This window comes from Spea bombifrons, chromosome 3, assembly GCF_027358695.1.
Source record: "Spea bombifrons isolate aSpeBom1 chromosome 3, aSpeBom1.2.pri, whole genome shotgun sequence".
Taxonomy (NCBI): Eukaryota; Metazoa; Chordata; class Amphibia; order Anura; family Pelobatidae; genus Spea; species Spea bombifrons.
This window is the reverse complement of record NC_071089.1, coordinates 57,682,487-57,706,265: the sequence shown is the minus strand read 5'-3', so window position 1 is coordinate 57,706,265 and position 23,779 is coordinate 57,682,487. Positions and strand designations below refer to the sequence as shown.

At 38.9% G+C, this 23,779-nt stretch overlaps 1 protein-coding gene across 1 annotated transcript in view; it reads left to right on the top strand.

Annotated features, from left to right (window-relative positions):
• Positions 1-23,779, top strand: part of SLC35F1 (solute carrier family 35 member F1) — a 137,217-nt gene that overhangs the window by 98,124 nt on the left and 15,314 nt on the right. Inside the window, exons 3-5 of the mRNA XM_053458934.1 lie at positions 13,020-13,147; positions 20,297-20,456; positions 20,559-20,727. Coding sequence (XP_053314909.1) covers positions 13,020-13,147; positions 20,297-20,456; positions 20,559-20,727 — 457 coding nt within the window. The remainder of the gene's footprint in view (positions 1-13,019; positions 13,148-20,296; positions 20,457-20,558; positions 20,728-23,779) is intronic.

The following is a 23,779-nucleotide window of genomic DNA, read 5'->3' as shown; positions in this document are numbered from 1 at the left end:
TTGCATGCTATGCTTGTTTTCATTTTTCAAACAGAACGCTAATGCCATATATGTGTAAATAATGCCCATTTGGAAACAATCTAGGCCAATATTAGAGCATTTCACCTGGGTACACAAGTCTTTTGTCTTAACATATTGTTTTAGGTGAAGGGTTACAATTTAGTTTCAGTAGTTTTCCATCCAGCCTAAACGAAATGAACTCAAACATCATAAACTTCCTATAGTATAAGTTTCAACTTAAAAGCAGAAATCATATATGTTGAGTATGAAGGGAGAGTTTTTCACCTTGCTTCTTCGGAGCCCTCTCACTGTGCTTGTGATTAATTTGAAATACACATCAACCAAAGCTGCAGTCACCCAATTCCTTGCACGTATTGTCTGTGCTCATGCTGGAGATTTGAAAGGTGGTTACAAGATGATAACTGTATTGCCAGAGGGAGATAAGTCCCATTTCAGAAATAATTAAGTTTTAGATGTAATTAGGGGACAATTCAGAAGAATATGGCTTATGTTGACAATTGTGTCTCTCATTAAAAAAATGGAGCCATAATGAAACAGTATAGTGCATGCAGTGAATAAAATTGTTTTACTTATTCTTAATTTTAAAAGCAAGCAACAAACCAAAATTGGATGGCACTCATGTGGTTTTGTATGTTTGCTAGTAGGTTTTAATTAGTGGTGAATGTTTCAGATGGAAAACTAGCAAGAAACAGAGTATTTGATAGATAGATAGATAGATAGATAGATAGATAGATAGATAGATAGATAGATAGATAGATAGATAGATAGATAACACCTTTGGGATGAATGTGAATTTAGATTGCGAGCCAGGCCTTCTTGTCCAACATCAGTGTCTGACCTCACAAATTCTATACTGGATGAATGGGCAAAAATTCCCACAGAAACACTCCAAATTCTTGTGGAAAGCCTTCCCTGAAGAGTGGAAGCTGTTATAGCTGGGGTGACCAACTACATATTGTTTGTGTATTTATAATGCAATGTCATAAAAGCAACGGCTGATGTAGTTGCCACATGTCCCAATATACTTCTGTCTATATAATGTGTGTGTATATATATATATATATATATATGATGCAAATCATTTGCAACCATGGCTAATACATGTAAGTAATATTAACTGTATTTACTAATGTTAAGATTCTCTTAAAAATGTATTTTCATGATTTAGAAGGGCACAGATTGTGAATTTCTGTAAACTCTAAATGTAATCTGCAATCTCTGCCTAGGTTCTCCCATGGACCACATGGTGTTCTAATTTTACTCTTACTTCCAGGTATGTCCAGGCATAGGGAAAAGGAATGCGATAACTAGGCCACTGCGCACGGTTAATTGTCTGATCTGACGAAAGTTCAATAAAATACCAGCTCTTGCCCATTGTTTGACACCCCACTCTTTAAGCTGCCAGCAGAAAGCACCCACAGAAAAGCCTTGTTAATAAACATATTTTGTTTGTGTGGCAGTAAAGTTTAGTAATATGCGGTTTTTCATGTAATCTCTGTTTAGGAGTACATAAAACAGAAGCCAAGGCTTCCAATTTCATTTTTATTCACAAGATTTAGATTAAACACCTTTCGAGGTGCCGTGGCTGTGCAGAATCATTCGTCATTTCATTTAATTGGAAAGCGTGAATCTGAATAAATACATCAAATGCAGGAAGGCTGTGATCAGTTCCAAGGCTATGAATTATGTTGCTGTTTATTGATGTATATTAAATATGTATAAATTTGGAACCTTTAGATATGGCATGGTAACAGAAGCTTCTCATGGTCAAAATCCACAGATGTCTACCAAATATAATGAAGAGCTATACTACATAGAAAAAATGATTCTGCACGTATTTTCTTTTTGATAAAAGACAGTTTAAGATTAGGCTGTCTTAGGTTAATAGGAGCTAAGTTTCATTTACTACTACAATAAATATAATATTTCTAAATAGGAGAAATTTCATATATGTTGTGACCTATTTTTGTTCTAGAGTTAGCCAACTACAAGACATCTTTCCTTCTATTTATATATGTCTTTGTGACTTTCGGGGCACAATTTTTACCTAGAAAACACTATAAGCTTCTATAAAAGAAGGATATCAGAGGATGAAAGAGTGACAACAGGATTTGGGTGCCAAAGAGGGACTCCCCAACCTAAAGAGGGACATTTGGGAGGTACTCTTAACTTGTAATAATTCCCAAGCGGTATTTATAACCAGATATATTCACAGAAGTGGAATCAGTCTGTATGTACCTCTAGCTTCTAAGACTGTGATCAACATACTTCTGGTCCAGTAACCATACCTGGGAACTTCTTGGCTCCGGCTACCCAGAGCCTTCCCTTGCGGGACGTGGCCAGGACTGCACACTGACGTCAGCGGGCAGTCCTGCTGAAGTTGGTGGGCGGTCCAGCTGACATTGGGGGCGTTCCCACTGACAGCAGCGGGAAACACCCCCATTTAAAGGGGAAAAATGGGCGGGGAGCGGGGCGTGTCAAGACCCCGCAACCCAGAGGATTTGGGTCTAGACGTGGAGAACCTGAGGGTCAGCGCTCTTCTTTATAGTATGTTAATTTATGAAACATTTCTATAGGACAGACAATCCTTTTTATGTGCTCTGCGTCAGTGACACAGACACATTACGGCTGCAATCCTGAGACCGTCCACTGGGGGAATTGTATTGGCAGTGTATGAATATGCATGCAGTCTGTTTAATTGTGAGCCTTTTATAAAACAACTTAAATGGTGACAGAAGCAGGCCTGGACTGTCTATCTGGCACATTTTGCAAATGTCCAGAAGTCCAGTGGACGAGAGTGATGAAGGTATATATTTACTGCCACCAGAGCTTCAGATCCAGCCTTAGAATTGCAGGGAACTGCATAGGTATTTTAAAATATGAATCATTAATTCATATGATGGAACGTTTAGATGCTGTGAAATAACAACATACATATATTATACATGTAAACATTATGTCTGCATGGCCTTTTCAAGCTGTGCTACATATACAAGTCTAGAAAGCTCAGAAGAAAGCTTTAACTAAAGTGACACATGGATGTCCTTGAAAGGACATTTTTGCCAGCATGGATTTGAGATGTAAAGTATTCTCTAGGCGGACATACCCGGTTGGTGTTAGAGGCCATTAATGTCAGTCAGAAAGTGGAAGCTCTCACATTTCCATCTCTGTCTTATCTGATCTTGCCTATTTCACAAGTATACATGTTATATAACATGCGAGACAAGAGATGGCGATGCATTGTAATGTCTTAGGTGCATTTCTTTATAGTCTAGCAAACAACAACAATCAAGCACTTAAAAGAATAAATACCCTAACCCTCCTAACGTGAAACATTTCTGTAGGACAGCCAAATTATGTGAACTGCATTAATGCCACGGGCACATTACGGCTGCAATCCTGAGCCCGTCCACTAGGGGAATTGTATTGGGAGTGTATGAATATGCATGCAGTCTGTTTACGTGTAAGGAATATAAATACATTTTCAATGAAATGTTTGATAAATGATATTTTCAGTACAAACATATGTTATCAGCCTGGTTACTTTGTTCCCAACAGCTAGAAAAGTTCTACCAGTTTTACCAAAGGTATGCAAGAAAGGAACAGGGTTGGACAAATAATCCAAGAACAGTAGATGTAATACAATTATTATGGATTTAATTATTTCATTTAACAACCATATTAGAGGTATGATCTGACAAGTGATATGTGAGAGCAAGGATAACATTTTGTGATAGCTGGAATGTAACAAAGAAGGATATTATTGAATGAAATATGTTTAATTTAAGGTTCAGATCCTGTGATAATTAATTGCATGGTTCTAGGTTAAAGAGATATCCAACACATCATTACATGCAATTAGTGACATGACAAATGTTAAGCAAAGATCTTTATTGGTTTTGTGAATTATTTAAATGTTATACTGTAGAAAATCCAAGATCATTGTCCCATTTCATATACATGTGCGCATGATGTGTCTTTTGCAACTTGTATTCACTGGCAATTTCATGCTCCTTTGATTTAATATATAATTATATATTACTATCACTTAACAGATCAGATTTACTGAGGTTAGCTAGCTCTGTACATTACATTGACAGTCACTGCTTTTGGCACGTATCCATAAGTGTAAATATAACACTATTATTATAGTTCATTTATGAAATTATATATTTCTTCTGGAGAAAGACTTTGAAGGCGGGCATCTAAAGTTTCTGAACACTGACGGTAGCACAAACTATTATATGGTACATTATGCTCAGTGATAACAAAAAAATTGCCAATGGACTTCCCCTTTCTGAACACAAAGGATGGACACTAAACGTAAACGAGTGTCAAGTACAGTTTGAGTTTTTAACTTTTTATAGTAGACACAGGTGCACAAACCTATTTGATGTCTGGTTCAATGGGGGTTTATACAGTATATAATCGGTCTTTCTGACACAACGCTTTAAAGGGGTCTTATCACTATTGCAACCCGCAATGGTCCATTCAGCAGGAACATTTTATTGATGGCTTTTGTAATAAGACAGTTTTAAAACTTTAAACTACAATCCGTTTTTATGAGCAAAATCCTGACGTTTTTCAAAGTTGGCAGAGGCAAATGTCTCCTTTTTCAGTGCATGGGTGTGGGATTTTATTCCACTGCGACTTTTTTGTATCCAGAACTATCCCCCTAAACCTTTATTTCAGATCAAATTGGCATTTTTTCATAATAGAAACAAACTACTATGTTTTAAATTATTATTATGTATTATATATATTATACTAATTTATTTTATATGACTAAAGATAATATTAAATTAAAAGGTCCTGACATATAGTATGCACAGTGTCTTTTCTCCCCTAGCCTTAAAGGAATCCTTGCTGATTGTGCATTCGTTGTTGAACCAATCCAAAAGGTGGAGAACACGCTAAATGAATTCCTGTTAATTTTTGCTTTTAACATTTAAATAACCATGCTGAACTAGATCACTGTTAAAGTTAATTCTGAAGCATTTACATGTACTTACAATGCAAAGTCTTTTTTCTGCAGTTTGGCGTGACAGTAAGTGCTCCTGTCAGTTCATACGCGTTAGTGGCTGAGCTAGAGGGTGTCTGACTCTGTGCCGTTCATTAGGCAAAGGAAGCCCAGGGCTTTGCCTCCAGCTCTTACAGTCCTACTAACAGGGTCAACAGAAAAATCTCTCTAAAAGCATTAACTGGCTTATTGAAAAATCAGAGTAGATTGGCAGTGAACCACTATAAAAGATAAAAACAGGTCCCGCATGCAAGCCAAGAACTGCTGGGCATAATTCACCATAACTGGAGGACTGGACCCAGGATTTTCTCCCAAGTGACTTCAGTTAACATACTGTATCATCAATACCATGCATAGTTCAGACTAGACTATTTTAATATGGCAATTAGTGGGTGCATTTAAACATGTGGATCCTGGGTGATAGACAATGGTGGCAGCATTACCCTGAGAGTGGCAATGAACACTTTGCTTTTGTTAAAATGTGCCATAAACACTGACTTGTAAAACATCCATATTGTCAGACCAGGAGCAGGTGCTTGTTATATTTACAGCAGAGTCTCATTAGATGCACCACTAAGCCAAACAGCTCTCATTTCTGCCAGAGTAAGAACATGCAGTCCGACACTTTACTTGCATACATCTTGGCTATTTTGTTTGGGTTGACTTAAGTTGGATCTGTGGCAGGTTAAAATAATGGGTACTTGGTAAAATGTTTGTAAACGTACTTATACATATTTATTTACTTATATATAAAGTACGTTAAGCTTTCTGCACACAAACACAATTTCTGTTGTATATCCAAGCTTCATACATTCACTGTGTGATGGCTGAAATCATTCCAGTTACTTCACAGAGAGTTATTGCCATACAGATCCACAGTAGAGTTTGACGACAAATTTACTGTTAAAATGGCTCCACGTGGCAAGAATTGACCTCTTGGAAGACCGGCAGCACTTGTCTTGCTGTGTGTGTGTTTTTTTTAATTTAATTACTATCCAACGATAATATAATAAAGTGGGTTTCATTGGTACTGTAGGGAGAACCAAAACTGGGGTTTATATTTGTAGTTGTCTACAGGAGCCGGGTTACACTGTGTTCTAGAGAAATGACTGCATAGATGGTAAAAGTATGTGGAGTGCAGGCATTGCGCACGTGAGTGCCGCTACAAAGTGTGTGTGTGACCATGAATGTGTTGGCCTGTAAGCACGTATGTGTAAGAGAGTAAGTGTGTTTGTAGTAATTATAGAAGTAAGATAGTAAGAAGCAAGAGAAGGGACACAAAAGTGGTCAGTGGAGAATGTAAGAAGACATTGAGAGAGCGTGTGAGTATGAAAGCATTAGAGGGTGAATTTGTCAATCATGACATAATGGATGTGGGTGTGGTTTTGGCCAGCGTGGTTGTGGTGGGGGGCTGCATTTCATATTTGGAACCAGGCAGCACAATGTCTTGAGCCGGCCCTGGCAGAGAGCCATGCAGTTTCCACTGACTGGGACATTTTTACTGACTTCCGCGAGGTGAACTGTCCCAAAAACATTAAAAAAAAGAATGTATTACAAGGTATAAAAGGCGGACAGTCATTTTTAACATAAGTGTGTTAGTAAGAAAAACAAACATAACACATTTGGACGACATAAATCTACTCTGTCCAACACTGTTTAAAAACATGTATAGGAGTTGAATACATAAAAATGCCATAAAAAGAGCACAGAAACGGTCCAGCCAAATTTCCCTAAAGTTCTTGTTACTCTAGATCCCCTGGTGGGACAAAAATAAAAACTAAAGACATTAGAGAGACCTAGGGGGCAGTAACTCTGCCCTTTGCCAGTGATCCCCTGATCTGTAGGTAAGTTTGGATATATTTTAAAACAAAACAAAAGTATAAACTATGGGTACTAAAATAATGATGTGATGTGCCGTGTAGGCGTCAGTTAACAGTACTAAAAAGTCCAATGTTGAATATTTTTAATGCAAGCATTAAATGGTGTGTAACGTGCAGAGGTGTAGCATGGCACCAACGAAATATGTGATTTGCTTCTTACTGCTACATTAACCCCTTGACTACTTACGATCAGGAGATATTTTTTTTCCCAGTGGGAAACCAAGATCATTTTTACAGTTTACATTAGATTTGGTTGACAGCCTCAGAAACAGCTTACTTTTTAAATAGGAAAAAAACAATATATATTTACCAGGACAACCCACCGTTTTCAAAATTCATTTAAGGCAAACCTTTCACATCACACATATGATGGTAGAAATTAACATAATGTGTTCCCCATTCTATCCTTATATATGCCAGACTGAATAGTAAACGTTCTAAAAAAAATGTTTCTTAAAATTCCCCAGCTCCTTTTTTATGGGAGGATGGAAGGGTTTAGAGTTGGGGGCTATGTGACATCATAGTTACTGAACACTGCAGACTCAGAGTAGCACTAAAGATGGTGGTCGGCAACATGTAAAAATTAGATGCCTCCTGGGGACAATGGCTGATAAGGCAAATATAGAAGGGTGTATGTGTACCTTTCTTTGGTGCTTTACATTTCTTTTGATATGTCTTGGATTCAAGACAAGGTTTTTTTTATGGTCTCAAATGTATTCATTTTAATTGCCCTAATAGCATGTGTACACCATTGTATTGCTTGTCAGACATTGTTTTCCTTTGATTACAGTGTAGCTTATTCATTTCTGTGTAGTTTCAGAAACATTCATTGAATTGACCCCTCAATACCTTTGTAAGTGGAAGGCTTTAACATACCTCAAAACTCCAATGGCCAGCTCAAAAGAGGAACACGTTTGTTTAGAAACTTGGCTATGTGGCAAGGTTTTACCAATACTTTTTTGACTTGTTGACAGCAATTTATGTACTGAGTATGGTATTTAGAAGAAAAAAACATCGTAATGAATTAATGTGATTCTATACACTTTGAGGGTTGTAGAACATTGTCATACACTTATCACCAATAAACATCCTGGTCTCCTAGAAAAAAGGCATCAGGGAAGGTAGGAGAGCCATATGGATTTGGGGCTGTACCTCTTAAAAAAGGAAGCTTGGAAGGAGTGATTGTATTTTTATTATATAGGTGTTACCAATAATACAAATAAAAATGTAATGGGAGCTTCACTTTAATTAGTAAAATAATTATCTCTCTTCCTATTTGTCCCCAGGGCTGGTCTTAGTGCCAGGCAATTCAGGCAGTTGTCTGGGGTGCCTGCACTAGGAGTGGTGCTGACAGTCACCCCAGAAATAGCTCCTAATGTGGAGAAGTCGGTCTTGTTCCTGACAAGGGTTAAATGGAAGTCATTAAAATTGGCCTCCATAGCTTAATAGAAGCCTCCACCCCACATGGGACAGGCACAAGTGATCTATACCTACTTTGGCATTTAAAAAATATTTTTTTAAAATAACTAAAACATGTACTGGTGTACTTGTGACAGTTTGGTCTAGGGATGACTTTGTTCGCCCGTGTCTCAAACATACACTTAGTCTGAGGGGAAAGTGAGAAACATCAGCTTTTTTCCACTTGCAAGTGTACACCTGGGAAAATCTTAATCTTAAAAAAATGTTAATGGTTTGGGACAACAATATTCAGAGTGTGTGTATTTTATCTCAAAGTTACATAGTAAGAATGAAAGCTAAGTGTTTGCATGTAGAAACGTTTACTTTGCCATGTGGTATAACTGCAGCAGATGATGCTGTCATCTGAATGAGGTTCTGAGCACAGTGCTGTGTGACAATCACTGACATGGAAGAAAGTACAGTGTGTGGCGGGGTATGCCTGAGGACTTGCGCCACTTGTATACCATTGTGGCATTAAAGCACAACAGAAGGCGCCAGCTTCAATAGCTTAAGGCTGACTGAAGATTCACGAGAATGGATGGACTTTACTGTGTAAAAACCAAGCAGAATGACCAGACAAGAAAGTCCCACTGAACTGCTCAGTAACCCAGTAAATGAAATTCTGCAAGCTTTGTAGGCAGCAACAGTTACAATAAATTTCCCTTTGTGAAAAAATGAACGGGCAAAGCACTGCTTTATGTTCTGTGTTTTCTTATGTAAGGTTATAAAGAGTACTTTAAGAAGCCGATGATGTTTCCAAAGTCATCAAAAGAAGTGAGCTAAGTGGCCTATAATGTAATTATGATTAGCTTATTACCTTCTTGGTTACTTCACACCAGCAAAAAAACATTATTTCCTAAAATCACGTAACATACTTAAATATATAACATAGAAACATAGAATTTGGCTGCCAATAAGAACTATTCAGCACATCTAGAATGCTCATTTTTCCTGTTGTAGAGACTCAGAGGTTAATCAGACCTTGCTCTTATCTTAGGACCTCACTTTTTGCTCCTTCGTTTAGGCTAAAACTCTGAAGATGCTACTTTTTTATTTTAGTGTTTTTTTTCTACAAGTCAACCTTATATAGGAATGTACAATAGTTCCTTGGATACAAACCATAATATTGAATTACTATTAAAAGTCTTAAACACAGTTTAAAAACTAAGAACAAAGAGTGCTTTTACATAAAAAGGTTTTTATATCCTAATATAATTTGTAGTTTATTGGCTATTAGGCTGGGGAGGGCTGGCGCTTTCTGGCCGGGGGCACATAAAGCCAAGTGGCCCAACATACACCCTGACACACACATGTGCACACATTTACACAAACTTAGACACTCACACTAACACATGCTTACACATACATTTACTCATACTCGCTAACACACTCATAACTCCCTCTCACACCACTTACATTTATGTGCACACACTTACACATATATGCTAACAAACACTTATACATACATGTCCATGCTAATACACAATTGCTTAATATATACATCTGTGTTAACACACAAATACTTACACACACACACACACATCTATGCTAACAAACACTTATACACATTCATGCTCTCACACACCAACACTTACATGTACACATCCACATCCATGCTAACACACAAAACCTTACACGTTTATGCTTACACACACACAAACATATGTTCATGCTTATAAGCGCTTACGCTTGCACATACACATTTATGTTAAAACACACTTATACATACATTCTCATTCTAAAATACATACAAATATACATTCACACAGACCCTGACAAGCTTGTATTTTTCCTTTCAGTTAATATAATTGACTAATGATTTTGAAATATTAAGCTTAAACATATCAGACTATACCACCTCAAAGAAGCTAAGATTAGTATAATAGGTAAGAACACTAGCGTGTCTGCTAAATTTCCTGTCCTGAGGTTATCTCACTTGTAGTGTAACAGTAGTGTATCTCCCAAATAGTCCTTTTTAGGGTGTGCAGTATTTCTTTGGCACACCAGTCCCCCTTTCCAACTTTGCTCTTAGAATACTTGTTTAGTATTTATAGGTTAAATAGTAAAAATGCCTTATTGAAATGCAATTATAGTGTTTTTATTTTGTAAAACACTACCGTAAGATAGCTATTTGTATTACATGTAAGTTAGATTCCCAATAAATGTATTTTGCTAATCTAAATCCTCACTGAAGTGAAATCATTTCAACATCTTACATGTGTTTCTATTCTACCCATGGTTTGAGAAAGTTTTCAGAAGTGATCATATTTTGGGGATTGTCCTCTTTTCTCTGGGTAGGCAATTAACATTTATCATTTTTTACTGTACTTTCAGTAATTTTAGCCAGTATGGGCTATATGCAGAGGCCTGACCCAGGGTAGGACACCCTGCCCTAGATCTGTCATTTTCCTGTTATCTCCATTTGTTAAAGGCCTGATATATGATCTCATAGCCCGATGTTCCACATTATGTGGAGCTGAAGAGCTCTGTAGTATTGAAAAAAGTAAAAAAACATAATATATTTTATTGTATATTATACGTGTTTTACATGTTATACTTATCTTTGAGATTAAGCAAAACAACCTTGATGTAATGTGTAGATAACATGAAGTACTAAGCTAACAGTTTTAGATTTTTTCCATCTTCTGTTTTTGCCTCTCTTTGTAAATCAGCTAGAAGTTGCCAAGAGGCCCACATGTCGTAGCGTGTAATGTATGCATAAAGAAATTAGATTGCTCCTGTCAAATGGAAACACATCACTTTGCTGTCATCTTTTTTGCACTTTTTAATTTTTCCCGTATGCATTCAAACATGTTATATTTTGAGACAGTTTTGTTGACAGTTTGCATGAACGGTGAAAATGGAGTGGCACATGCAAAATGAAAAGGGTTTTGCATATTATTAAAGGAAAGAAATATATTCTTCTCCCAAATGTCTTAGTCATCTGAAGAAGAGACTTCCTAAAAGCTTGCATCACGCTAAATGTCTTGGTTCTTGGCCCCCAAAAAGGATCAACCTTGACTCAAAGTCACATAAATTGTCTTTATAAAGCCTCACCCCACCTCTAACCCAAAAAAGTATTCATCTTTCGTCATTTCAAATACTGGAAGATGATCTCTGATTATGATTAATCGGTTGATGACGGACATACCTGGTAACTTGCATGTTCTCTTCTGGAATCTCTGGATGATACTCAGGATTGGCTCAATTTCTTCAGTCATACATAGTAACATAGTTAATTAGGCTGAAAAAAGGACTTATAGTCCATCAAGTTCTACCATTACACAAACCCATATTAGTTGATCCAGAAGAAGACAAAATTAATGAATTAATGTCATGTCAAAGGGAAAGAAAATCCTTCTTGACTCAAAGGCAGACTCACAAAACACACAAGGCAACAAAGGAGTGGCTCAAGAAGAAGCACATTAAGGTCCTGGAGTGGCCTAGCCAGTCTCCAGACCTTAATGCCACAGAAGATTTGTGTAGGGAGCTGAAGGTTTGAGTTGCCAAACATCAGCCTCAAAACATCAATGACTTGGAGAGGATCTGCAAAGAGGAGTGGGACAAAATCTCTCCTGAGATGTGTGCAAAGCTGGTGTCCAACTACAAGAAATGTCTGACCTCTGTGATTTCCAACAAGGGTTTTGCCACCAAGTACTACGTCAGGTTTTGTAAAGGGGTCAAATACTTATTTCACAGCGTAAAATGCAAATCAATTTATAAAACTTATTGGAAATGCGTTATCCTGGATTTTGTTGTTGTTATCCTGTCTCTCACAGTTTAAATAAACCATTAGAATTATAGACTAATCATGTCTTTGTCAGTGGGCAAACATACTAAATCAGCAGGGGATCAAATATTTTTTCTTCCTTCACTGTAGCTATTTCCATTATTTTTTTTGTCCAAAACCGCACAGCATATTCTAGATGCGGTCTTACCAAAGATTTATAAAGAGGCACAATTATGTTCTAATCCACAGCCTCACATTCTATTGTCAATAAGAACCCCCCAAATCCTTTTCCCATAGAGGATTTACAAAAAAAAAAAAACAAAAAAAAAAACAATTTATAGTATAATTAGCATTTTTGTTTTACTTACCCAAGTACATAATTTTTGTATTTATCTACATTATTCAAGTGTAAAGGTAGGGGAGAGGCATTTGGTCACACTGATCCACCCACTTCCTGCCTACTTTCCACCCACTAAAGCCCAACTAGGGCTTCCCCTGTTCCTATGTACAGTAAGCCCCTCTCATACTATCTTACAACGATTTGAAATTATTATTGTCATGTTTGACCAACACATGAATACATTTTATCCGCGAGTATTTACTTTCCATTAGTTGTACTGTTTAAAAAAATCTACATTGGACCACACACTTCCCAGATAAAACAGAAATAATAATTATTGACATCATTGTGCTGGTTATAGCATTAATGTAATATTTTACATACCACATAGAATATAATGCCCATGTAGAATATAATTGTCCTGAGATGGAAGCCTTCACCTTTTTACACACAGATTATTTACAGATATACTTATCAAGAATTATTTTTTGCTTTATCTGGCCCTAAAGGTTAATGAAGATCTGTACATCCGTACAGACTTTACATATTAAATTTCTATTTTTTTTTCAGGGGAGGAAAATTTGTTGGCGATTTTGAAAAGGAGATGGTGGAAGTACATGTTCCTAGGGATCATAGACATAGAAGCAGCATACTTAGTGGTCAAGTCACATCAGTATACCACCTTTATTAGCATACAGGTAAGTGTTCTGCTTTTTTTTCATTGTTTTAGAGACAGAGAGAAAAAGATTAAACTCTCTGTGATGTTAACATTTGGCCTGTCTGATCTATGGTACCTCAAGGAAAAAAGGAACCATTAAAGTAATAGCAATAGGAACAACCTCAGGGACACAATGCCAATTTTAGTAAACAAATGCAAGATAAAGAAGAGGGCAATGTTTAGCTTATGTAAAGCCAGTTATTTTCCACTGAAAGCAAGGCTTTACGAAGATTGGGTGATTTCATTAGGTTGTAAGGTCTAACAACCAGGGCCCTCCACACCTTCTGTATGTGTTTACATTTGTCATTTTATGTTCTGTATGACACGGTAGAATCTGTTGGCATCAAAAAGCTCAAGAAAAATAATGGAGATTCCTGGAATAAAGCAAGTGTATATTGCTGGTGTTGGTACACAACTTGAACATGGCTGTATGTGCAAATGTTATGGTGGTGAAAACCTTTACAACGTCACACGCTTAACCTGAAGTCTCCAGGTGAAGCTTTGCTACCCATGGTCTCCATGTCAGTCTCTTCTTTCCCCAAGCAGGAGTGTGGTGTTTGTCATGCCTATACCCTGCCAACATACTTCCCCTCCCACAGCCTGCCTATTTAATGCTTTCTGTAGCTACCACTACCTCCACGCCAGCTTTGTGCTACCTCCCTTTGCCAAGATAACAGCTCTGGGTCTTCATATCATGCCTGGCGAGGCTGAGGAATACATGGCACTGAATCTAAGACCATTCCTCCATACAGAATCCCTCCAGATCCTTCAAATGTCAATGTTGTCTCTGGTGGGGTGTCCTCTTCAGTTCACCCCACAGGTTTTCTATGGGGTTCAAGTCAGGTGACAGTGATGGCCCTGGTAGGACATTGATTTCTTGGTCAGTAAACCATTTTTGTGTTGATTTTGATGTATGTTTTGGATCATTTTCCTGCTGGAAGATCCAACCACGGCCCATTTTAAGCATTCTTCAGAGACAGTCAGGTGTTCATTTAATATCTGTTGTTATTTAATAGAGTCCATGAATCTATGTATCCTAACAAAGTGTTCAGGTCCTCTGGCAGAAAAACAGCCCCAAAACATTAAAGCGCCACCACCATATTTAACCATGGGCATGAGATATTTTTCCATATGGCTACCTTTCTGTGTGTGCCAAACCCGCATCTTGTGTTTATTGCCAAAAAGATCTCTTTTGGTATCATCTGACCATAGAACCCTATCCCATTCCAGTAGTTCCAATTGTGTCTGGCAAACTGAAGATGGTTGGGTTTGTTTTTTTCATGAAACCCTTTTAAACAACTTGTGGTGATGGCAGTTCTCCAGCTGTGATCCTTGGAGGTTTTTTGGCCACTTGAACCATCCCCTTTACAGTGTGTTGAGGCAACCGCTTCCAGGTTGATTCATACTTCTTTGCTCATATTTACTAAGGGTGCCAATATCTGTGGATGGCACTGTAGACACATGGTCAACAAATACCGTATTTCCCCAAGTATAAGATGCTCCCATGTATAAGACGCATCTTAATTTTTGGGCCCGAAATTTGAAAAAAAATATATTACATAAAGTCATTGAACTGGCTGCCTGGGCATGATATGAGTTTATGTTAGCTGCTAGCAATTGTTAGCAATCACACTGCTATCATGCTCAGACAGCCAGTACATGCACATCACTTTCAGACTCCTTGTGCCCCCTCCCTGTGCCCCCTGCACACAAATCCATGATATCACACACACATATATATATTCGTTCACTTAACTGAACTGCAGATCTTCTGGTGCGGCTCGCGGACTTCCGTGGGGTCCGCTGTTTCCCTCTGCGTTGCTTGAACAGGAACTGAGCGGAGTCATGTGATGTACATTCACGTTACTCCACTGGGTTCCTGTGTCGCCGCAACAGATCAAGAGACGCTGCTGAACAACACAGAGGTAAGCAGCAGGTCCCCTTTCCAGGGGGGGAAAAATCTACCACCACTGTATAAGACGCACCCAGTTTTTAGACCCCTAATTTTTCTAAAAATACGGTGCATATAAAGCACCTGGGGCATTGCACAATTGGCCCCACCCACTGACATAATCAGTTTACTCGAAGAGGGGGGGCTCTGGATAGCGCTAAGGGTGGAGGCTGTGGTGGGGCAGCTGAAGGGGGCTGCCTTAGGTCAAATCAAGGGCAGTAGCGAAGATACATGCTTCAAACGTAATACACCTTACCGATTTAAATGTTCCTAAAATGGTTAAAATTAAAAGAAGCCTAGTAGATGGACCTTTATATCCCTGTTTCAGGATAATGAAACTTGCAAATGCTGGTTTAGCTGACAAGCAATCCTCTGTGTGCCCATGAATTTGACCACCAGATATAACATAAAATGTATTTATAGATAGCAGCAGACAGGCTAATAAAGCTGGTGCTATGAGATCCTTCCTGGGTTAGCATGGACTCTGGTCACAAAATATATCATAATGGCCAATTATCTGTGGCATTCTATCCACTTTTATCACCCATCACTTGGGAAAGCTGGTGCTGCAGTTATTATGAAGCTTCTGATGTTGACTGGAAACATTTGTTTCAAGCTGCACAACAAAGATTTTGTTCGGTTTTAACTGAATTCATAAATTCAAAGGTAAATACTTGATGAAAAAAGGTATTTGTTATTCATTGTGTTTAAAACCACGGAGACATTGTCATATGAATTAATTATACTTCTAAGTTAACAAGTAAAAACCCTGACCCACTTAGACTCTGTATGGTGTAACTTTCCACCAAATAATTAATCACAAAAAACACTGTTGCAATTGGTCTTGTGATAGCAGAAAAGTTCCATAAAAGATATTAAATGTTTGCTTTGTTGATGATATAATCTTCTTTTAGGTATGCAACTGAATACTTAGAGATTGTATGCCCTCCAGGAATTAAACGAACAGCCATGTGTAACTGTTGTTAATGTACTTTTTATCTATTTAAATATTGAATATTGTTCCTATGAGAATCCCCAATCCCTCTGCTTTAGTCTCCTTAGCGTTTGCTGGTGCTGTTACCACAACAAGTCCAACAGACTTCTGTGCCAATTTACCTTGGGCACTGTTCTAGGCCTGACCCAGGGCATAAACTCCAGCCGCCCTTCCACGGCTGCCATTCTCACTGCAGAGTTTCGGGATATGATATTGTGTGCCAATGCAGATTTGGGGTGCAAGGACTCCTGGCTCCTTAGGCTTAAAGCTAGTCAGTCTAGGCCAGAATACGTTGCTGCCAAATGTGCTTACCAGACATACTGGGTCCAACTTAGCTGTAAGATAAAGTACACAGGGAGTGTGTATTAGCGCTTGTCAGCAGCCACAGCATTAGTTTCAAGATGCCGTGCCACCTATAACGCTCAGTTAACACTTTTGCAACTAAATGCAATCATGTGACGCAATAACAGTCGCTTTTTAAACTAAAAAATAAAAGCTCCGTGGAAGATACAGTATATTGTATCATACCCCAGTCTCCCCATACTCAGCAGAGTGTATCTGTGTGACATATGCTGCTGAGCTGCTTAGCTACATCAATAGTGACTTGAAAATGACATTCAGAATGTGTGTAATGGAACGAAAGCCAAGTTCTGGTTAGAACAGTATTAAATATACTTAAGTGAAAGGTTGCGATTCCTAAATTTAAGCTTTCATTCTGTCAGTGATTGATTTTCATGTTTGTACTTCCTTTTAGGAAATTATCCTAGCAGGTGTGTCCAAATCTGCTGAAAGTTGTACCGGGGTATTGATGTTGCCAGCTCTTTTGTGTGCTTCAGAGGCACTGCAGGAAGCATCTGGCTTGGAAGCTAATAAAAGAATATCCTTAGGCTTCTGATTTACTAGTCAATTAGCAGCTCACCTGCAGCCGAACTGCCATACTGGCTGCCTATATTGATCTAGTCACTTTATGTTCTCTTTTCCCAGGTCACTTGTGGTAGCCGCATGTTGTGCTTTAATTCTTTCTTTTGGATTTCCATACTTTGCTCTGCAGGCTGTGGTTTCCTTTGCATTTGTGTTTGCTCTCCTATCTGTGCTGATTCTGTCAGTCCTAGCCCTTTGCTTATAAATAGTCTGGGATTCTGCTATATTTTGTATGTCAGCCCTGTTTCATCTGTAATACTAGGTGTCTTTACTACAATTCTGTATATCACCCACCTGCCCTTACTTTGCTGGTGTCCATCTGCCTGCCAACTGTTCTGAACTTTGAAATTTTTGATTTTTGTATATTCTTGTTGCGTTTTATTAGCTTTCCATTTTGTCACTTTGTTACTTTGATCACCCCTTGTCAGAACACAAACATTTGCTGCTAGCCTGCTGCTGCCCTTAAAAAAAATATTCCACTCTTCTATGGTAACCACTGCAAAATATTTTCGATGTCTAGACTCCAAGGTCTTGTTTCAATAACCTGTGTTTGCTAAAAAAGAATGTGTGGAAAAATTAGACTTGCAGTAAGAAATTCAACTGCGGAGCGAAAAAAAAAATTGCCAGCTGCTCAATTACACATACATATTTATCAAGCATTTCTCATAATCACAGCCCAACATGCACTGTTCCCACATCTAAACCACTGCATATCTAATAGACCAAACCTAATCTAATTGATGTTAGAGCAGCAGAAGCTCATTCCAGCCAAAGTGGTCACACCAGCAGCGTGAGTACTTTAACATTCACTGATGTTTGTATCAATGTCTGTTTACCTGTTTCTTAAATGAATATACAGTCCATCGCTGTTTCTCAAAAAGTTAGTTTAAATGGGCCATTCACACTATGCACACTAAAATAGTCTAGCTACATCCCTCTAACACTATAGAGTGTGGGTGCGTGTATCTAGTGGGTAGCTGTACCCACATGATTAACCGGCCGCTGGCCTTCAAGTGCCTGGATATCCCCAATATGTTCTTATCTACACATGTGGGGTTCACTAACTATAAGGCCCATTCAATTTCATGCAGAATGTAATGTATGACTTAGTTTTAAACCCTGCAGCCCCATTACTAGTGGGGAGTGATCATCAGCCCCCTTTGGTAAATAGGATTTCATTAAACTATGTAGTTACTTATTGTATTGCAGGGGAGGGTGAAGAACATTTTCATGAATTTCAAGGGAGGCTATGCATGATTTCATTGAACTCTTATGCCCTTACCAGCAACTAATAATATTTAAAGTTGCATATGTTCATGCAGGTATGAACCTAGGGGTTCCTGGTTGCAGTATTTAATTGGCACCCACCCTATAACGAAAACACATGCACATACTAACATGCACATGTATCTCCCTCTTCTCCCTCACTACACCAATAATAGGCTTACACCTGACATCATATGTTGACACACAATCTCACTAACATCATACACACATTAATCCTAACACCCACCCTTGTATGCCATGCAAACAACTCACATATCAGTCACTATGCAACTTGTTTTGCAAGTGTTAGCATGAGAGTCTCACTTGAGTCTGTAAGTTATTATAATCATGTTAATATTATTTACCGGTAAGAGTGCTACCATCTAGAGTTTTATTAATAGAGTGCACATTTTATGTGTTAAGTAGTACCATGTGTGGCTGTCATTAAAATGTTGAACACTTTTCAATTTCTCCCTTTCATCTCTTCCCATCTCTCTTTTCTATTGTGCCCTCTCTTTCTTCTTTGTCTGTGACTTCTCTAACTCCCTTGCTCTTCTCCTCTCCTTTCTTTCTCCTCTCCTTTTTGCCCTCTATGTCTACTCTCCCATCTTCGTGTTCTCTCTTCCTTTCTTTTCTCTCTCTCCCGCCTTCCCTTTTCCTCTTTTTCTTTCATCTGCCTCTTTCTTTCTTCCCTCTTCTTTTTTCTGCCTTCCCCCTTCCTCAACACAAGTAAGTTTCCAGGAGCCCTTCGCTCCCATACAAAACACTCCAGAAGCCCCTGGCCCCTCTCTTTGTATATACAAAACAATTTAGCAGCCCCTCACCCCACAACACACATTAACCAACATCCCCTATATGGCTGTCCCCAACAGTATGCCAAAGCTCTGTCCTTCTGCCTACAGCATCTTAACCGCCACAGATCACTGTAAGTTCTGGCAGCCCTTTTCCTATCTTCACACAACTCTATTAACAAAAGAAACTACATTTCGGGTGAAAAAAACACTTCAGAAAAAGAGACATGAGCAGCGACGTATTCTGGCATAGGCCGACTTGGCCTAAGGAAGCAGAACCCCTGCCACAATTTGCCCTCTTGGGCAATCTGCCACTCCTGTGCTGCTCTTGTTACCAACCATTGTTATCCCTACAGATATTAGGAGACTCCTTATTATAATTTTTGCTGGACATAGGCACATATTTTTTTCAAACAGGGACAGAATCAGTAACTTTCAGATAAAAACCGGTGTAATCGTGAGTTAGAGCCATAGAGTTATAACAGAACTGAAGAAACTTTAGTCCTACTGTAAACAGACAGATGAGCAGCAGTGTATTCTGGCCTAGGCCAACTTGGCCTAAGGCGGTACGCTCAGGGGGGCTGCAATCCCCTGATGCAAAACCGTGGAAAAGATTTCCCTCCACTGTGCTGTTACTCAATGGGCCAGTTACAAGGGAGATCTCTAATCTCCCCAATTGGCCCATTTACACGACACATAACAGGCACAGCCTCCATGGAATGCATTACAGCGAGCTTAGCGCGTTTAGGACATGGAGCACCAGGCTGTGATGTCCTTTTCCGGTGCTCCACAGGGAAGATGGAGAGGGCGGGTCAGGCCCAGGGCTACACCCAAGGTAAATACATCCCTGGACATGAGACCATGGATAAACATACATAGTGCTGTCTTTCAATCTAAACTGGCTATTTATGGGAAATATATTTTAGGTGGTACATGGGCAATTCACACTTCATGTTGTGGTTTATAGCAACTAGAAGTTTATTTGTCATAGTTGTATGCAGTTTCCGTTTTGCATACTGAAACATTGTGTGCCAAATTTAAAAGCTATGTCCCCTTTAAGCTATTTGAGCATACGTGAAAGTGATCTTTATATTATCTTTCTGATGTAAGCTTTTAACTTTTCTTTTTTTAAAACCTAAATTTCTCACATGATCATCAAAAGCATTTAAACCATAAATAATTATTTTTTTCTTTTTATCATTACAGTTATTAAATTGCTTTGTGTTTCCTGTGGTCATATTACTGTCCTGGTTTTTCTTGCTGGTACGATATAAAGTACTTCACTTTATTGGAGCTGTGGCCTGTATCCTAGGCATCGGCTGCATGGCAGGGGCTGATGTGCTTATGGGGAGACAACAAAAAGAAAGTAAGTCTTCTTCAGAGTCACCAAATTGTTGAAGTAATCTAGCATTTGTACAAGTTGTATTTTGTTACATTGTCTTATGTCTTAATTGTTTTTTTTATCCAGGCTTCTACCCAGGAGACAGTAAGCTGATTGGGGACATCTTAGTCCTTGGAGGTGCCACTCTTTATGGTATTTCCAGTGTGTGCCAGGAGTACATTGTGAGAAATCTCAGCCGAATAGAGTTACTTGGGATGATTGGACTTTTTGGATCATTTTTTAGTGGGATTCAGCTGTAAGTACATGGGCATTATCCCATATGTTAAATATATTACCGTATTTGCTCGATTATAAGACGAGGTTTTTTTCAGAGCAAATGCTCTGAAAAATACCCCTCGTCTTATAATCGGGGTCGTCTTCTAATCAGACCTCAAATAGAGGTCTGATTAGGAGACTAAGATCCAGATCCCCCGCACCGCTGCAGGGGACCTGGATCCTCCTATCGTCGCCCCCCCCCCGCACGCACGCACGCACGCACTTACCGGTGCTTCCGGAGGTGAAGTTGGCAGCGGGGGTTTGTATGTGTCCGTCGCAAATACCTTCCCCGACTGTCAGAGATCATTGTTCCAGAGTTCCTGATCGCTGACAGCCGGGGAAGGTATTTGCGACGGACGCATACAAACCCCCGCTGCCAACTCCACCTCCTCCCGGCTGCCGCGGAATGAGACGTCAACCCGCTGCCCCGGCAATGCAGCAGGAAATTGGAAGCACCGGTAAGTAAGTGTGTGTGTGTGTGTGTGTGTGTGTGTGTGTGTGTAGGGCATTTCTGGAATGCCTTACACCCCTATATGCCACTCTGGCACTTAGGGGGTTAAAAGGCATATTATGGGGCAGAGTGGCATATAGGGAGGTATAAGGCATTTCAGGAGGCAGAGTGGCGTTAAGGGGGCATTTAATAGAGCACTCTGCCTCCTGAAATGCCTTATACCTCCCTATATGCCACTCTGCCCCATAATATGCCTTTTAACCCCCTAAATGCCAGAGTGGCATATAGGGGTATAAGGCATTTCTGGAGGCAGAGTGCTCTATATAATGCCTTTTAACTCCCTTAATGCCACTCTGCCTCCTGGAATGCCTTATACCTCCCTATATGCCACTCTGCCCCATAATATGCATTTTAACCCCCTAAATGCCAGAATGGGATATAGGGGTATAAGGCATTTCTGGAGGCAGAGTGGCACATAGGGGGTCAAAAGGCATACCATGGGGCACAGTGGCATATAGAGGGTTAAAAGGCATATCATGGGCCACAGTGCCATATTGGTGTGGCAAGCCTGGGGGCAGATGTGCGTAACTGGGGGCAGGTTGGAAAATACAAGGAAATAAAAACAAAAAAAATATTTTTCTCAATCATAGCTTTTATTAAAAAAAATAGTTTACATGAATTAACATTTACTGGTAAAACTTTTTTCCTTTAGGGTCGTCTTATATTCAGGCTTTTTCTTTTTTTCCTAAGTTAATATTCAGATTTTGGGGGGTCGTCTTATAATCAGGGTCGTCTTATAATCGAGCAAATACGGTATTCTTTTTTCCTGTAAATTATACCTTGTTTTTCATATCTGCTTTAATTAACTGAATGATCCTTAGATTTCCCAAAGGCTATGTAGTATTATCTTAATCTTCATTTATTTAGTTAAGAAATATAATTATGTATGCTATAGAATATGTACAAATGTAAAATTTCTAGAGGTCTAAGAGGCAGAATGGCATCTAAGAGACATATTTGGTGATCAGATGTTTTTAGCCCATTAAGTATAGCTTTTCTTAATCTATAAAACTGTTTTGCTCACAGTCACATTAAACATGATGTAGAACGTCTAGTGTATCTCTAAAGCATATACTTTGCTTCAAATCAGTGGTAACCTTTTGGTTCTTTTATTTTCATATGTTTAGAAGCAGAACACTAGACAAACAAACCTACCTAATGCAATAATCAATTACTTTTATACATAATTGTAGGGATTGGCATTTATAAAACCAATTACCTTATATATTATACATAAAAAATACAGCTTTGTTTAACACCTTAATGACCAATGACGTGCCAGGCGTGTCATGCAAAAACAGTCACTTAACGACCAATGACGTGCCTGACATGTCTTGGCATTAAACAAGCTTAGAAAGCGATCTACGATCTATGATCTTAAATGGGCTTGAACTGACCGGCTTCAAAGATGTCCCAAATAGGATATGATGGCAGAAGGACCGGATGTCAAAGTTCCAAGTTAAAAAATGCACACTTTTTAAAATGTTGCGTTTTACCTCCCAAACAACCCGAGAAACCCATGCATAGGGGTATCATTGTACTCGGGAGATGTATTGAACACGTAAGGGTTCTTGGCAGTGATACATACCAGGAGCTGTCAATTAAAATATGTGGTGGGGGCAGAAATGAAGACCCTGGGGTGTCTAGTTTTGAAACATATATGGTTTGATGGGGGTAAATTTAACCAACCGGCTTCAGAGATGTCCCAAAAAGGACATCGGGCAAGATGACCAGATTTGTAGAAAAAAAAAAAAGGTTTTCAACAGCAGTTTGGTGCTTGTGCTTACTGCCTTATAACTTAAAAGAAACAAAGATTCGGTATTTCTAAACTCAGGACAAATATTAGAATATGTTTAGTAGTTTTATTCATTAGCGTTTGTAGGGGAGTAAAAGATTTTTCAATATACTTACTAGGAGCTATAAATTCATACCTGAAGTACAATGTATGTGTGTTGGAGGGGAACACAAAAAACACTACAGCAAACTTTGCATTTAAAATACCCTTGTGTATAGGTTTAAAAAATGATTTGATGAGGTAAATTGAAGTGACCGGCTAAAATCAAAGATTATAATCAAAGATTTCCCAAATAACACATGGGGACAGGATGGCCGCATGTCAAAATTCCAATTTTAAAAATGTCCACCTCCCAAATGTGACCTTTTAGCCCCCAAACAACCCTAGAAACTCATGCATGTCTGGTATCACTGTATTCAGAAGATGTTGCTGAGCACATATTGGGGTTCTTGGCAGTGATACATACCAGGAGCTGTAAATTAAAATATGTGGGGGGGTACTAGCATTTGAAAGACCCTGGGGTGTATAGTTTTCAAGCATACATAGTTTGATGGGGTAAATTGCATTAGCCGGCAACAAAGGTGGCCCACTTAGGACATGAGGGCAGTAGGGCCAGGTGTTATAGTTCCAAGTTGAAAAATGTGCACTTCCCAAATGTGGCATTTTACCTCCCAAACAACCCAACAAACCCCAGCCATGGAGGGGTGTCACTGTACTCGGGAGATC